Source organism: Molothrus aeneus, chromosome 7 (genome assembly GCF_037042795.1).
Source record: "Molothrus aeneus isolate 106 chromosome 7, BPBGC_Maene_1.0, whole genome shotgun sequence".
Lineage (NCBI taxonomy): Eukaryota > Metazoa > Chordata > Aves > Passeriformes > Icteridae > Molothrus > Molothrus aeneus.
Window position 1 is genome coordinate 19705315 of NC_089652.1, and position 14164 is coordinate 19719478.

A 14164-nucleotide genomic window follows, 5' to 3' on the forward strand; every position below is an offset into this window, starting at 1 on the left:
GATTTTTAGAGATTTCAACAACTGCCTGTATTCTGCAACTACAGAGCTGATAAATGACACCATTAATTTCTTCATGTACATTCTCTTTAGAGCTGCCTGGCCAGATAGAAAGATTTCTCTCTCTGCAAGTATTTATTGTGAAATGAAGTAAAATATATTTATTCTTGAAGCCGTTTGCTAGAGAATAGAACTTCAATGAAATACTTGAAGGTTACTAGCACATTTTACATACTGTCCCTTTTTTTCCCATTGCAAACACACACACATGCCCTCTCATACATAGTGATGAAACTTCTTTTCCTGTGTTTGGAGTTCTGACCTGCACATGGTATTTTTTTTAAGCTTAATTGAATCGCACATTAATGATTAATCACCAGCACAGCACTTCAGCAAATAAAACCTTTACCCCTTCAATTTTAATATCTCTAGGAGCACCAATTTGTAAGCCTCTGGCCAACAGCTCAAGAGATAGAAATAGTGTACAAAAGGTGCAGTAATGTCAGCTTATGTTTTGCCATTCTGAACACGCTCTGTACAACTGAAAGGATTTGCTATAGCCTACATTAATGACCTACTTCATCTGATTAGTGAAATAACAATAATTTTAGCTTGCAAAACACACTGGGGATGAAAGAAATACAAATGCACATTTTTTTTGTATTTTCCCCATAAACTATACTAATATTAGGAAGACAGTAAAAGTATGCCTTTCGATACTCTGTTTGCATAGAACAGAAGTTTTGTGAAGTTTTGATTTTCCCTAGAATTGCATATCTGTAAAATTTCTTGTGGTTTTTTTCCTGCAGAATTGAATAATCAAGTGGTCAGATGCTATAATTGTAATTTCTGGAATATGCTGTGATAGCTGGACTTCATTATTATTTGACATCATGTCTTGTGTGAATAGTATTAACTAGTTTTGTAGCTGAAAATTTTATGGATGCAGATCCTACAGAGGTATAATTTCTGAGCAACAGCCTTCAAAAACATGCTGGATTTACAAGCCTACCTGTGAGCTCAGAATTTCGGGTAAGGTTGGGTGAGGGATGGAGACAATGTCTTCTGAGAAGAATTTTAACAGTCTAATAACTGGTAAAGAAGAGGACATCTAGTTTTGGTAGGATAAATATTTATTTCTGCACAGCTGATACTGTGTTAATTCTAGACACTCATCAGAACTCCATGAGCTGGTCTCCTGCTCTCTGCTGGAGCTGGAAGTGTAATACGCAGCAGCATATCAGACAGACAGCTCGGGGCATAGGAGAGAAACAGCCAGAAGAACTTTACATCCCATCCAGCTCTGTATCTTGTCCTGGGGTACTTTGCTATCAGGGCATGTTCCATGCATTTTATGACATTAGAAATATCATAGTCACACAGTCTTTTCACTGATGATCTTTGGACTTTTATATCTGTAAAGGAAAAAATAATCCTGAAAGCATTTATATGCAACATCTCTGTGAGGGTGTTCTTTATATCCAAAGGTTTGGCTACAGCTTCAGGCTTGCTTTAAACTACTGTCTCAAGTACTGAAAGCAGTATAGCTACTAGAAAGCAGAGACAATAAAGGCTACAAAACACCCGGAAGTCCAATAAACAAAAACCTCTCTGGCCTATACTTGAGCCAGATGTTCTGTACAGTATGTTCTGTGTCACATTGCACTAAATTTTCAGATACCGATAAGCAATAAATGTAGCATATGGCCATAGCAGCTCATTTCCACTGGGCATCCTGCCTGTGAGTATTGAGGGACAAGGAAAGGTAGCATGACCTTGTATCTCACCAGTCTCATGTGTGAAGTAATATCTCAGGCCTCATCTAACATGCACATAGTAAAGAACAGTCAGTGATGGGTCCTTAATGAGCATTAATGATGTCAAGTAAATGTTCACAGAATCTCAGATAGGTTGAAGTTGAGAGGGACCTCTGGCATCAAGCCCCACTACTTAAGCTGGGTCACTTAGACTAGGCTGCCCAGGACACGTCCAGATGGTTTTGGATATCTCCAAAGAGGGGGACTCCACAGCTGCCCTGGGCAACCTGTGCTACTCCTCAGTCACCCTCACACTGAAATGTTCAGCAGGAACATCCTGTGTTTCAGTGTGTGCCCTTTGCCTTGAATCCTATCCCTGGACAACACTAAAAAGGGCTTGACTCTGTTGTCTTTACAGCTTCAATTCAGGTATTTATATATGTTAATAATATTCCCCCTGAGCTTTCATACAATCCTTTTTCTACTTACATTCAACTAAGTATTTTTCTCCATAGGAGTCCCTGATCTCAGGAGTCAGTCTGTTCCAAAGTTTGAAGAGGTTTTTCTCAATGATATCTGACTTAACTTCTTCTGCCTTAAAGAAACAATGCTCAACAATGCTTACTTTCACTCCAAAATGTCGCATTTCTATCCTAGAAGAAAAGAAACCAAATAATCTCCCTGACCATCCAATAATGGCACAACTATGGATCATGAGTTAGTTGAACATCTGTCACATTAATATTTGAGAATTTTATTATCTTAATATATCAGAATTATTTTGAAAGGTTCAAATTAGATTCATAACAGTGTACTTGTTCTGTAAAAGCAGAGCAGACAACTGAGGGGAAAAAAGCAGTGTCAAGTAGATTCACAATTCTCTGTGTGGTTTATGTTGGACTCTTGTAAAGGGTGTAACAGCTAAGTGCATCTTAGTCATGTCTTATCATACGAAAGCTTTTGACAATTTCATATACTGTTGCATTATTTTAGTTCACAGCAACAGCAGATTATTAAAGTGTCTGAAAAAATGTAAAAGTGAAAAAAATTTCAATTAGATTAGAACTTCAATCTCTGTCCTATGGCTAAATGACTATGGTTAAATTATTAAATGTTAATGCAATAAAGGTTAGTGGGCTTCCTCATAGTGTAGTTCCCTCAATGTAATTTCAAGTTGCAGTGCAACTCTTTTGGGGTCAAAATGGCATTTTTGTCTTGCTGGGCAGCTTAAGAGACCGAGGAACCCATGTTCTACAGTGTGTAAAGGAATGGACCACATATATGTTAGCCATTAGTTTCTATTTCTTTGGGATATATAGTTTCATTAAGTAAGTACTCATAATGGTTTGAAACCAGCTTTCCTAGTCATTCTGACTCATGAAGACTTGATTCACTAGGCTGGGCCTTAGCTTTCTAGAAGCAGTGCAGTACAACTGTTTCAGCAAAGGTGTTCAGCTTAATTTTCTGAAGTTACAATTACCTTTGGTAGTGTGGTTGCTGTCTAGAATTTCCCAGCTCAGATTGTTGAGGAGAATTAGAGCAAAATATACAAGCAAGTATAACTTGCCCAAGAAACTGGATGTCTGACCAGCTATATTTTTGATTTACTTTCAGGCATGCACTGGATTCACATGCCTGAAATCTGCATACTTACAACTTGTCTGGGACATGAAAATTTTCCAGGTGCAGCCTCTTGCTGGGTCTGTCCATAGTACTGGAGAGTGAAATCTTAAAAAAGTGACCAGTCCTCTTATTTTCCTTTTCCCCTTTAGGCAAGATTTCCAGAGTGGAATCAAAATGGGCAAACATACAGTCACCCTTCCTCAGCATGTCTGGAATTTGTTCTTGGATTCATGCATGTGTTTCTGGCTACTTACCTTAAAGTGTCAGAGAAAGCTTCCATGCCCCATTTGGACAGACTGTAGCCACCCCCTACAAAAGCCATGAGACCTTTGGCATTAATTAGATTGACAACTCTTCCCTCAGCTTTTTTCAGAAGTGGCAGAAGCTTGAGTGTGATTTCAATCAGTCCCAGCAGGCTAACATCCAGGACTGAATGGAAGTCTTCAATCCTCAGCCAGTCAGTGGGTCCTACCGGTGCTGATCCTTCAGCATTGCTCACCAAGCCAAAAAGCCCTAGGAGGAATGCAAAACCATTTATTTCAGTATATGGCAATATCTTACCATGGAGTATCATGTGTGCATTGGGAACCAAGCACACAGTCTGCAAAAACTTCACTGAGATGAATACAGTTATCTGGGATATGTTTGGATGGTCTAGTTTGTACACCTGTTAGAACTTGCTGAAGAGCATGGGTAAAGTGTTAAAGGAAAGCTATTTTGTTTGGAGATGTGGGCCACCGTGCTGGGCTTTATCCAGATCTGCTCAGGTATGTAGGCTCTTAATACGCGTTTGTATTCCTGTGAAAATCAAATGGTCTGCATAGAAGTGGAGAGACTGATTGTTCTGGTTTGGGGTCTAAAGGTCTGAACCAAATGTGTTCTTAGTCAATGCTTCTAAAGATACTAGCTTAGCCCTGTGTATTGATACTTCTGCTTTACTACCTTTAGAAATTACTCGAGGAACTTTAGATAAATAGTGACGTTTCCTAGAGTTTGCTGAGGACAGCCTGTGCCTGAGGTGAGAGGCCGAAAGTCCAGCACTCAGCCTCCATAAAGAGTCTTACACACTGAATGGAAAGCATTAGCAGTGGCTGTCCTGGCTGAGGACCTGGGGCTTTCTACAAGTTGGGAGCAAGAGCCTGCTGGAGGAGGTAAGTGCTAATAATTTTGTTAAACTTGCTCTCAATCTCTGCATTCAATAATGGTTTGGAATATTCACAATAAGGCCAAAAGCCTATTACAAGCTTTGAGGAGAAAGTCTTATGGTAGAAGATACATGTTTTGCTGTTTTAAGTACTTAATTTATTAATAAGCCTATTGAATAGTTGGTGTAACTGTGTATTACAACTGGTAGTTACAGTGCTGTGATGCCCTTTGGTAGCCTTTAGTCTGAGCTATCAATGCTGATAAATGTGTATTGCCACAGTTGAATATATTTACCATGCAGATCTTTTTAGCCTTTGCCAAACCCATCACTGAAGTCTCATAGGTATCAAAGGGTGAGCTCCTCTTCTTTTACAGGAGTACTCAGAGGTGTATGATAGGGGTAGTGAGAGCTACAACAACTCTAACAAAACTGGCTGAAATTGCAAGTGTTTCACTGTTGCAGTCAGTGCAATTGTTCAGTACAATGCAAATGTCAGACTTATCAAGGCATGCAAAAATATACTCTTATCTTTACTAGAGGAGGACTACAGAGGCCCTGAATTAACCATTTTTAATTGAGTGGGCTGAATTGTCAAGAAAATTTTCTGGTACAGTTAGTACCTTCTTTCCACTGACATTCTTCAACTACACCAGAAGGAGTTTAAAAAACACACCTGGGAATGATCTTCTTTTAACAGACAGAGCAAATAGATTTTTAGGTATCGTGTTGGTGAAAGCAATGGGCAGTATTGCTGGAGAGAATATCTTTGAACTGAGAAATGACAGAGCTGAGGAGTGAATGTGTTTCATCAGTGAGATTAAAAACGCCTCTACAGTGAGTAGAGAGGCAACAGAACTTTTAGCTAGACTAGATTTGGTTATATTGAATCATCTTTCTGAGAAGTTGCCTTGTCACTTACCCTTGCCAGCTGTCTGTTCAGTCACAAACACCACAGCCCTGGCAATGCTGCTGGAGTCTGCTAAGTTCAGATTCACTGTCTTCAGTGAGAGTGAAGAGCAGCACTGTAGCTCTTGGCTTCCTTTTTCTGTGGCACATGCAGCAATGACACAAAATCCCCTTTTGTCAAGCCATTTAGCCAGTGAGTTTCCAAGTCCAGTGTCACAGCCTGTTATGAAGACATGCTTTCCATTCAGGTTTCTCACTCTGTATCTGTCTCTGATGATCCAGTAAATGATAAGAGAAAGTATGGAAGCCAAAACTGCTATGTGCAGTGAGTCTGAAAGTGAGAGCTACAAGCAAATAGGTTAATGATGTGGAAGCACAATGAAGCAAATGTGCTCAGCCAACCCTCCAACTTCCTGGGACGCAACTCCTGGTAGGGGCTTTGTTTCTGGTTGCAGCCCTTCCAGACCACTGTATGTTAGAGGAGAGCAGGAATAGGAGCTTTGGCCCAATGCGATCGGGATCCATGAATAATGTGTGCCTTGACAAAACCTTCTGTATCTTTCTTCTCAATAGATTTTCCTGCTTTCAAGCTTTGCTGACCAGACTTTCTAGTCAGCTCTGTCCTTTAAGGACATTTCAGACTGAAAGGAATGACCTTATCAATTCTGAAAGGTTTTATTTGTGGACATTGGTCATTATTTATGCTGGTACCAGAGAGAGAAATTCCCCTGGGAAAAAGGATGATTCTCTTTGACCACTTTTATGGTGCTACCCAGGCTGCTTTTCTTATCTGTAACACAGAAGCAGAGTGATCCCAGGAACAACTCAAGAGAAGTGTAAGCTGCAGTGGTGGATCTGATGACTAATTTGTTATGTGACTTGTGTGACAGTGAGTGATTTGCTCTCTGCCCCTTAGACAAGGCAGACTTTGGGGCAGTGCCTGAGTCTTCTGTCACTTGTTGCCTGTTTAGCAGTGATACACAGCATAGAAGAACATGCTATATAGAAAGTGTGTTTGTATAAAGAAATGTGGAAATGCATGGAGATGTTGCCTTAAAAAAAAAAGGCCCTGAGGAAACTCAGGGTTTCCTAACCTTGATAACTGATTACTAGTTTTCTATTTGTATTCTGGCTTTTACAAGAACTAAACCAAATTAATTCATAAAAGCCAATATTTATAGGACATCCAACAAGCACATTCCAGAGTTAAGAGAAACTTTTTCACAGGTTCTAAGCAGTCACCTAGGCTGTAGTTACCTATGTATGTATAGATGTGCAGACATCTCACCTTTAAATGTGACATTTTTAAAGGCTGCCTTCTGTGTAACATTATTTCTATCTCAAGACATGAATATTAAAGGAAGCTCAATCTATTAGGCCTGTTTGCTAGAGTCTGTCTGTTGTTCTTGTCTCTACTGAGTTCATGAACTGATTTGCATTTATTCTGATCCTAAATTTTGCTGTCACGTCACCAAGTAGGTATGGAAAGAAATCTCAGAATCTGATAGTGAATGGATGTTGAACTCTCATTAAATAATTACATCAGTTACAAAGCTAATAAAGTATAACAAGTGAAAAACATCCATTACCTCTTAATGATGTTTAAGTGCCTCAGTAGCCATCAATATGAACTTCTGAGCCATTGACTAATGACCTCTGATTTTAAACCAGTAAGCAAATATATACAGGTAAGAGTTTTCTTCTCCTTCTACTACAGTTTACAGGAGGGTTTTCAGTGAAAGCCCTCCTGTAAACTGCAGTAGAAGGAGAAGAAAACTGAAATCCCAAATTTTTGGGATGTTTGCAGTGCTTATTTTAGTGGCCCATCTCACTGTTGTTTTGAGGTTGACATAATCAACCCTCTAGCTCAAGTACTTTGGTTAGACACTTGGCTTTCTTGCTGTGAATGTCCCTGTTAAATTTGACAAGGATTGCAGTGTTCCTGAATGTGTGCACTTTGAAATCATCTTTGTAATTTTTCCCTGTGTTGGTGACATTTATTTTCTGAGAGGACTCAGAGAGTGCTCTGACAAAGTGCCACCACAACAATGTGAAAGCACTAAGGCTAACAAAGGCTTTTGTAATATAAAATAAAGTCTCTGAAAACAGAATGTTTTAGCAGCTGATCATGGATCCCCCCTGTCCATTTGCAATGATGTGCCAGGCAATGACATTTCCTTTGACTGCCCTTTTAGAATTTGGAGCAGTACTAGACACAAAAAGAGAGAGGACCTGCTGTCAGCAGACCCTGGTAACCCCGTGCCACTAAATCACAGCAAGGTATTTGGCAAGCTAGTGCAGTGACACATATACATAACTTTAGGACTCAAGTTTCCTTTTTTCCAAAACAAAATTAAACAAAATAATTCAAGTTTTGGGCAAAAAATTAACCTAATTGAAAACAGGACTTGTAAATCTCATCTTCCTTTCTCGGCTGTGCTGTAGGGAGTAAGCAGTGGGCAGTGAGCTTGCACTACTGGAAAACAAGTTAAATTTGAAACGAGGCTCTGTAGATAAGAGCTGGAGTGTTTGGCCTGGATGCCAACCTGGCTTCTGCAAGGAAAATGCCAGGGATTGCTCTGGTTAGTGTTAGCCACTGTGTTTATGTAGCAATAATTGGCACAAAAGCTCTGTGAGACAAAAGACTAGGGGAGGCAGCTGAGAGGGCAGCACTGTGGAGTCTCCTACTCTTCTTTCCCCTGGCAGCCCTGGGCCAGTGTTACTAAGTCTGTATTTCCTTACTGCCTAGCTCTTGCCATGTGCTAGCACTCCCTCTCCAGTAACACAGTGACCTGAGCATCATGGTAGGTTTTGCTCTGCCTGAGCCTTCTGCCTTATGTATTCTGCTAGATGATGTCATTACTGGAAGGAACCTGGGGTCAGGACCAAGAGAAAAAGTCTCAGTTAAAGTTCTCTCACAAGAAAATCCTCTAATTCTGTGAAAGCACAATGTTATTCAAAATATCTCTTGTTTGATAATTGTGAAGATTCTACAAAAGCTAAAAAAAAAGCCACTTGGCTTCCAAGATCACACTGATTTTGAAATAGCTGCATGGAATGGCAAACAGTGCATTTCCAGAGAAAATGTCAGCATGATATTTCAAGAGTATTGACGTATCTTCATAAATATTGCATTTGGATTAATAATGTAGCCAGTAAATAACTAAAGGCAAATTCTGTTTTCCATCAAACTTTGATATTTGCCTGGCAAGTTGAGAACTTGTGTGATAGAGCTTGGCTTCTCGTGCCTACACATGAGCCATTATAAAAGCAATTGATTTTAGAGAAAAGCAGCATCACTGCTTTGAGAGCCCTCTAAGATCCCTAGATGATGCAAAGTACAGCATCCCTCTGCTGCTCTGCACTAAAGGAAACCAAAGCACACAGACCCCATAATTGCAGGAGGGTGTTAATTTACTCCCACAGGAAGTTTGCTTATGCCAAAGAATTTGAGGCTGGGGTGATGTGTGGGGCCTGTGTGTGATTTGGATTCCTTCACCCCCCACTGTGCAGGCAGTGCGAAGCTCTAGAAGTCAGTGCTCTGCAAGGGCTAGAATGACCTGCAGGCATCCTGAGGAAGAACTGCCAATGGCAAATTTAGGCACTGTGGTTCTTCAGAATGAGCACTCACATAGCACACAGTGGAAGGTTTATATATATCAGGCAGCCTACTGAAAGATCATCCAGCAGCTCTCCAGAGTCACCCTTCCATAGCTACAAACCTCTAGTTTTCAGTTAATTAATTGATCAAATTGGCAGTCACAAAACATCAGATCTCTTGGGTGAGCTGTTCCTGCACATGCAGAGCTTTGCACTTCTGTTTCATGGAAAAAGGAGTGCTTTTTGGTATGCTGTGTAAATATGTGATAATTTGGTTTGGTGGGCAACAAATTAATATTTTACCTGAAAAGAAATACACTTCCAAACTCTCCTATACAGCATTTTGTAGGGAGATTAATGTAGTCTGGTACAGTGAGTTTTCAGCTGATGAAAACTCTGTGATTGTATCTTCCTTGTATGGCTTGTGCTTCACATTTTTACCACAGCATCATAAAAGCCCTAGGAAAACAAAACCATTTAAAATCATAGATCACAGATCCAGTATTTGAAAATTGAAGTAGGGAAAGATTCCACATGTTGGGAAGAACATTTCTGTGTTAGCATTTTATTCAGACCCTGTAGGTGTTAAGATAAGCAACAATTCTTAAAATTACTCTAGAAAGGAAGGGACTGCATATTCTCTTGTCTGTGCACTAGAAAACAAATGTTTAGCTCTCTTAGATATCCTGCGAATGCATATAATAGGTACTGCTCACTATAACAGTAGATGTAAGTTCTACTCACATTCTGGGGAGACATCTGCAAGCTCAGTCTATACCTCCACGTGCTCATGAGTTGCCTTCACCAGTTTTTTCCAGCGTCAGAACGTAGAAACAGCCCAATTTGCTCATAAACTTGTGTGCCAAGACCTGCATGTTGGTTAAAAGAAAAAAATCTCATAAATTCTGTGTCCAGTGGTACTTTCCTAATCAGCACATCAGCAGGGCCCCTCTCCCTGCTATTGCTAATGACTTGTACTGTGATCTGTCTATTTTAGGGATGCTTAGTATTAATCTTCTGGCTATGCTCTATGCCTGCCTCACCTACGTATGTTGTATTAGCATTGCTGACTATATATAGTGATTTAAAGAGCCTGGGGGACTGTCAAGGCTCATTAAGGAGAACTAATCTACTGAGCTGAGGCCAACAGACAACAAAAAGTCAAGCAAAGCAAGCAGGACCCAGAACCTTTCCCATTACTGTGGATACTGAAGTAATGCTGCTCAGAAAAGCTTTATTTTACTAAAACCTTTTGCTGTCAGTGCTGAAGTGTCAGAAAAGAAGGGAGCAAGTACTGCCTCTTTGCCTCTGAAGCAATAAATTTGCACCACTAGGCTGTGGGGTTTGCCTGTGGTCCCTGAGCACAGGAATGAGGGTGCAGGTTGGAGCACTTCACCTGCTGAACTGAAGCTTAGGCTGTGTGAAAACATCAATACTGTAAAATACGTTTGGGAAGAGCCTGCATATCTGGGATTATTGATTATTGACTCCAATTGATTTAGTAGTGAATTTATAAGTAAATAATTTATAATTTTTATTTATAAGATGGATGAAATTCTGCTTAGAGAAAAAGTTTAGCTGTATTTCTCTGTGAGCACTCTTGGCCCAGAAAACAGAGAATGCCTAATGCAATCAAATAAAAAAAATGTTTAAACAGATTTAAAGAACAGAACCTTTTAGAGATTGCTTGTGGACAATCCATCTCTTGCAGGGCAAGATGTGATGAAGTTGCACTTATTATGGTCAAATTCTGCTCTGGCTAAGCTTAATTTAAAAGGAAATTGCAATCACTTGACATGTTTTTAAGCATAATAGTAGGAACAGGATCACTGCTTTTATTTTCTGCTCATACATCTGCTTTCTGCTCTGACATGGCAGGTTTAAGATACCCATTTTTACTGCAAGCCCTATGGCTGCTTATGGTGCTTTACATAAGTATGAATGCTGGTGAAATGCAGCTTCTTTTGCTGGCTGGAAGTTACCCAGCATGTTGTAAAAGTTGCAATTGAGAGATGCTAGTTTTTATTGCTTTACTTCCTCTGCAGCATCAGTAGTGAAGAAAGTATGAGGAACAGATTAGGTAACTGTCTTCCCTGTATAGTGTTTCTGAGTTCCTTTAGGTCAAGGAAATTTTTCTCTTGGCATATGTATGCCTGCAGAACAGACCCAGTACACAGGCTGGCTTTCCTTCTCTTGCAAACCTTATTAAAAGTACCATTTTCTTTATAATATCCCTTACTCTGCTTGGAGTTGCTGTGTTCCTTTGCTGAAGCATTCATTTGCCTGCATCTGTGTTGCAGTCTATAGTGTATATTTGTAAATCAATATAAAAACAACAGAGTTTTGGCTTGATCTGCAGTCTGGTCAATAAACAAAAATAAAAGCCAATTTAGCTGGACTAAAGAAAAAAAGCTTGTTTTTGCCATGACAACAGACATGTCTACAAACATGGGACTTAAACTGATCTCTGTGGGCTTTCATCAGTGAGTGGAACTTTATATCAAATTAATAGAAGTGCTGTAATTACAAGGCTTTCAGTTAGAGCACTTTCCACAGTCTGTTTTATCTCCAGCCTGCCAGGGAGACTGACAGGTCCAGTCTGTCTGCAGTTGTCCAACTTTGCAATGTAAAGATCTACCTGCATTTTTTTATGGAGGCCACAAACGAAAAATGAAAAATCCCAAAAACCCAAAGGGCTCATCAAGAGTGTGCCAGTGTGAACTCTGCCCAAGTACCTAGAAAACTCCTCCTGAAGAAGCTGTCAGTGGGTATTGAAATAAAGCAGAGTTCTGCTCATCATATAATTTTCCTTCCAGCCTTTCCACAACCATGAAGGTAACTGTCCCTGCACTGCAAGTAACTGCTTGTTTTTACTCTGACTCTGTGCTGTGGTGGACTAAATTATTATCACTGTGGTGTTACCTCCAATAGTGTTATTCTTAAATCTCTGCTGTGTACAGTGATATAGCTGGAGACTTCTTTTTGTAAAAGAGTGGGAGCAAGACACTGGGTTTGCCCTTAGTTATGCTGTCATTGTAAACACAATAATGATGCTAACCGAGGAAAATTGGATTTCTGCTCAGCTACATTTAATTGTGACGCACTTGTAGGCATGAGGCTTTATCATAGGAAGTGTGAGAGCACAGAAGTCCTGAAGAGACCCGACAATCACTGTGATTAAGACATTGTCTTTCTATCTTATCCTCTCAGTCAGGAGCCTCTGTAGTGAGAACTGATTTCACAGAGGAACTAAACCCTGTTTGCCATTTCCCTCTAAGCTATGCGGTGATATTTTCTGAGGTCATAGCACTGTCCTCATCAGTGTCCCCTATTGAAAAATTCATGGAGGGCTTGTATCCAATAAAAATTCACTACTACTCAGGAGCTTCCAGGCTGTAAAATCTTCATTTCAAAGGAAAAATTGGAAAAAGTTAGAAGTCATGTGGAAACAGGCAGACTTAGTTAGAAAACCAAGCTTTTGAGCAAGTTTTTAATCTGAATTTAGCTTAATCTCTGAACCAATTCTCATATTATTCAGCTGATGTTGCTATGGACGGTGGGGACAAGAGCATACACAGTTATTATCTGCCAAATAAAGTTGCCGATAAAATTATACTATATTAATTCTTTCTGTGCATTACAACTGTGAGTTGTTTTCCAGAGAACTGTCTGGTCTCCTCAAGTATAATTGTTTTCAAAGTGCACTGACTTTGTTTTGAGATTGCATTAGTCAAATTTAAACACTCCATTAGATGTCAATGAACTGAAAACATTGTGACCGCATGGTTATTGACCCAGGTGCAAATAGCCAAGGCCCAATTGAAAAATTCAGTTCTGACAAATGGGTTAAAATAATGAAAAATATGCTGGAAAATGCTCAAATGCTTTACTGACTAATTGAACAGAGTCCTTGCAATTTGTTTATGATCCTATGATTTTTCACAGACACAGGTGAGTAACAAATTTGTCCTGTTTATTATTTCAGAGTTAACTGATGACACTTCCTGAACTGAAAGGTATTGGTATTTTTTTTCCTTTGGGACAATTTAACCTAAATGCTGCATTTCCTGTGCACAGTTAGTGTTGCTGTTTTTTTGTTTTCGTTTGGTTTTGGTTTTTTTTTTTTTTTCAATTTTAATTTTTTTTTAATGGGACTGTTTGAAGAACAAGACATTTAACTTCTATTTTGAAGCAATATATGTCTTTCTGCATAAATGCTATCACCAATATGTGAGGAACCTAACTTCAGAGAAACATGAAGGATAGTGCTTTCAGGGACAATTTTAATTGTTTTTTTTTTCTCCATCCCCCCACTCCCATTTATGTTAAAGATCTGATCTGTATAAAGAGGTGATTTGAAATAGATTTCAAAGGACTTTGGATCAGGTCCTAATGTTACTCCATTTACAGGATGTGTTCCTTTGTTAGCATTTTTCAATATCACTTATTTAAATCTGCATTTTGAGTTCCTCAAAGATTTTTGTTTCTCAAAAATCCAGCAGCTGCACTGTAACTGGCTAGAGTAAGATGCTATTTCATTTGAGTGCAGTTTGAGTTTTCCCTGCTACTAGGTTGTATTCTGCACACACATGGGTAGGTCTATTACCTTATATTTTCTCTGATTTCTATTATCTTGATTTTAAATTGCAACATCAACAACAGTATTTTTCAAGATGTTCTAAGTGATCCCCATGAAACATTCGGACCCTGAGGAAGGTTATTTTACTAATCTAGTACAGCACGTTAAGCTGCTATACTAATCTGTTTAAGTAAGATAATGAATGATGCCTAAGGAACAGGACAGCAGTTGATGTGTTGAGCTTTAGAAAAAATAGGAAAAATTATTCAGAAATGTGGGACAGTCAAGTCTGTCAATCATTGTTTTCCTACTTTTCCTGTTACTTAAAACTGCATCAGCATTCAGGCTTTAAAAAAAGTTGCAATTACAATTATCAATTACAAAATTGATAAACATTTGTTAAAATGAAATAAGGACAACTGAACTATGTTAGGTAATGCTTAAAATGAGAGGTTGTGAGTATTTTATACAGACATATAATCATGTAAGTGTTGATACTTAAGGACTGGAAGAAGGTGCAGTAACTATGCCTTGGGATACATTACATTAAGAAAA

At 39.1% G+C, this 14164-nt stretch overlaps 1 protein-coding gene across 1 annotated transcript; it reads right to left on the bottom strand.

Annotated features, from left to right (window-relative positions):
- Positions 1 to 1148: 1148 nt before the first annotated feature.
- DHRS9 (dehydrogenase/reductase 9) lies at positions 1149 to 6733 on the bottom strand. The gene is made up of 5 exons (XM_066554041.1): positions 6719 to 6733; positions 5444 to 5774; positions 3632 to 3890; positions 2244 to 2407; positions 1149 to 1412 (listed from the first exon to the last, which is right to left on the bottom strand). Exons 1-5 carry the CDS (start codon positions 6731 to 6733, stop codon positions 1162 to 1164), a joined length of 1020 nt encoding a protein of 339 aa, XP_066410138.1. The 3' UTR covers positions 1149 to 1161.
- Positions 6734 to 14164: the final 7431 nt, after the last annotated feature.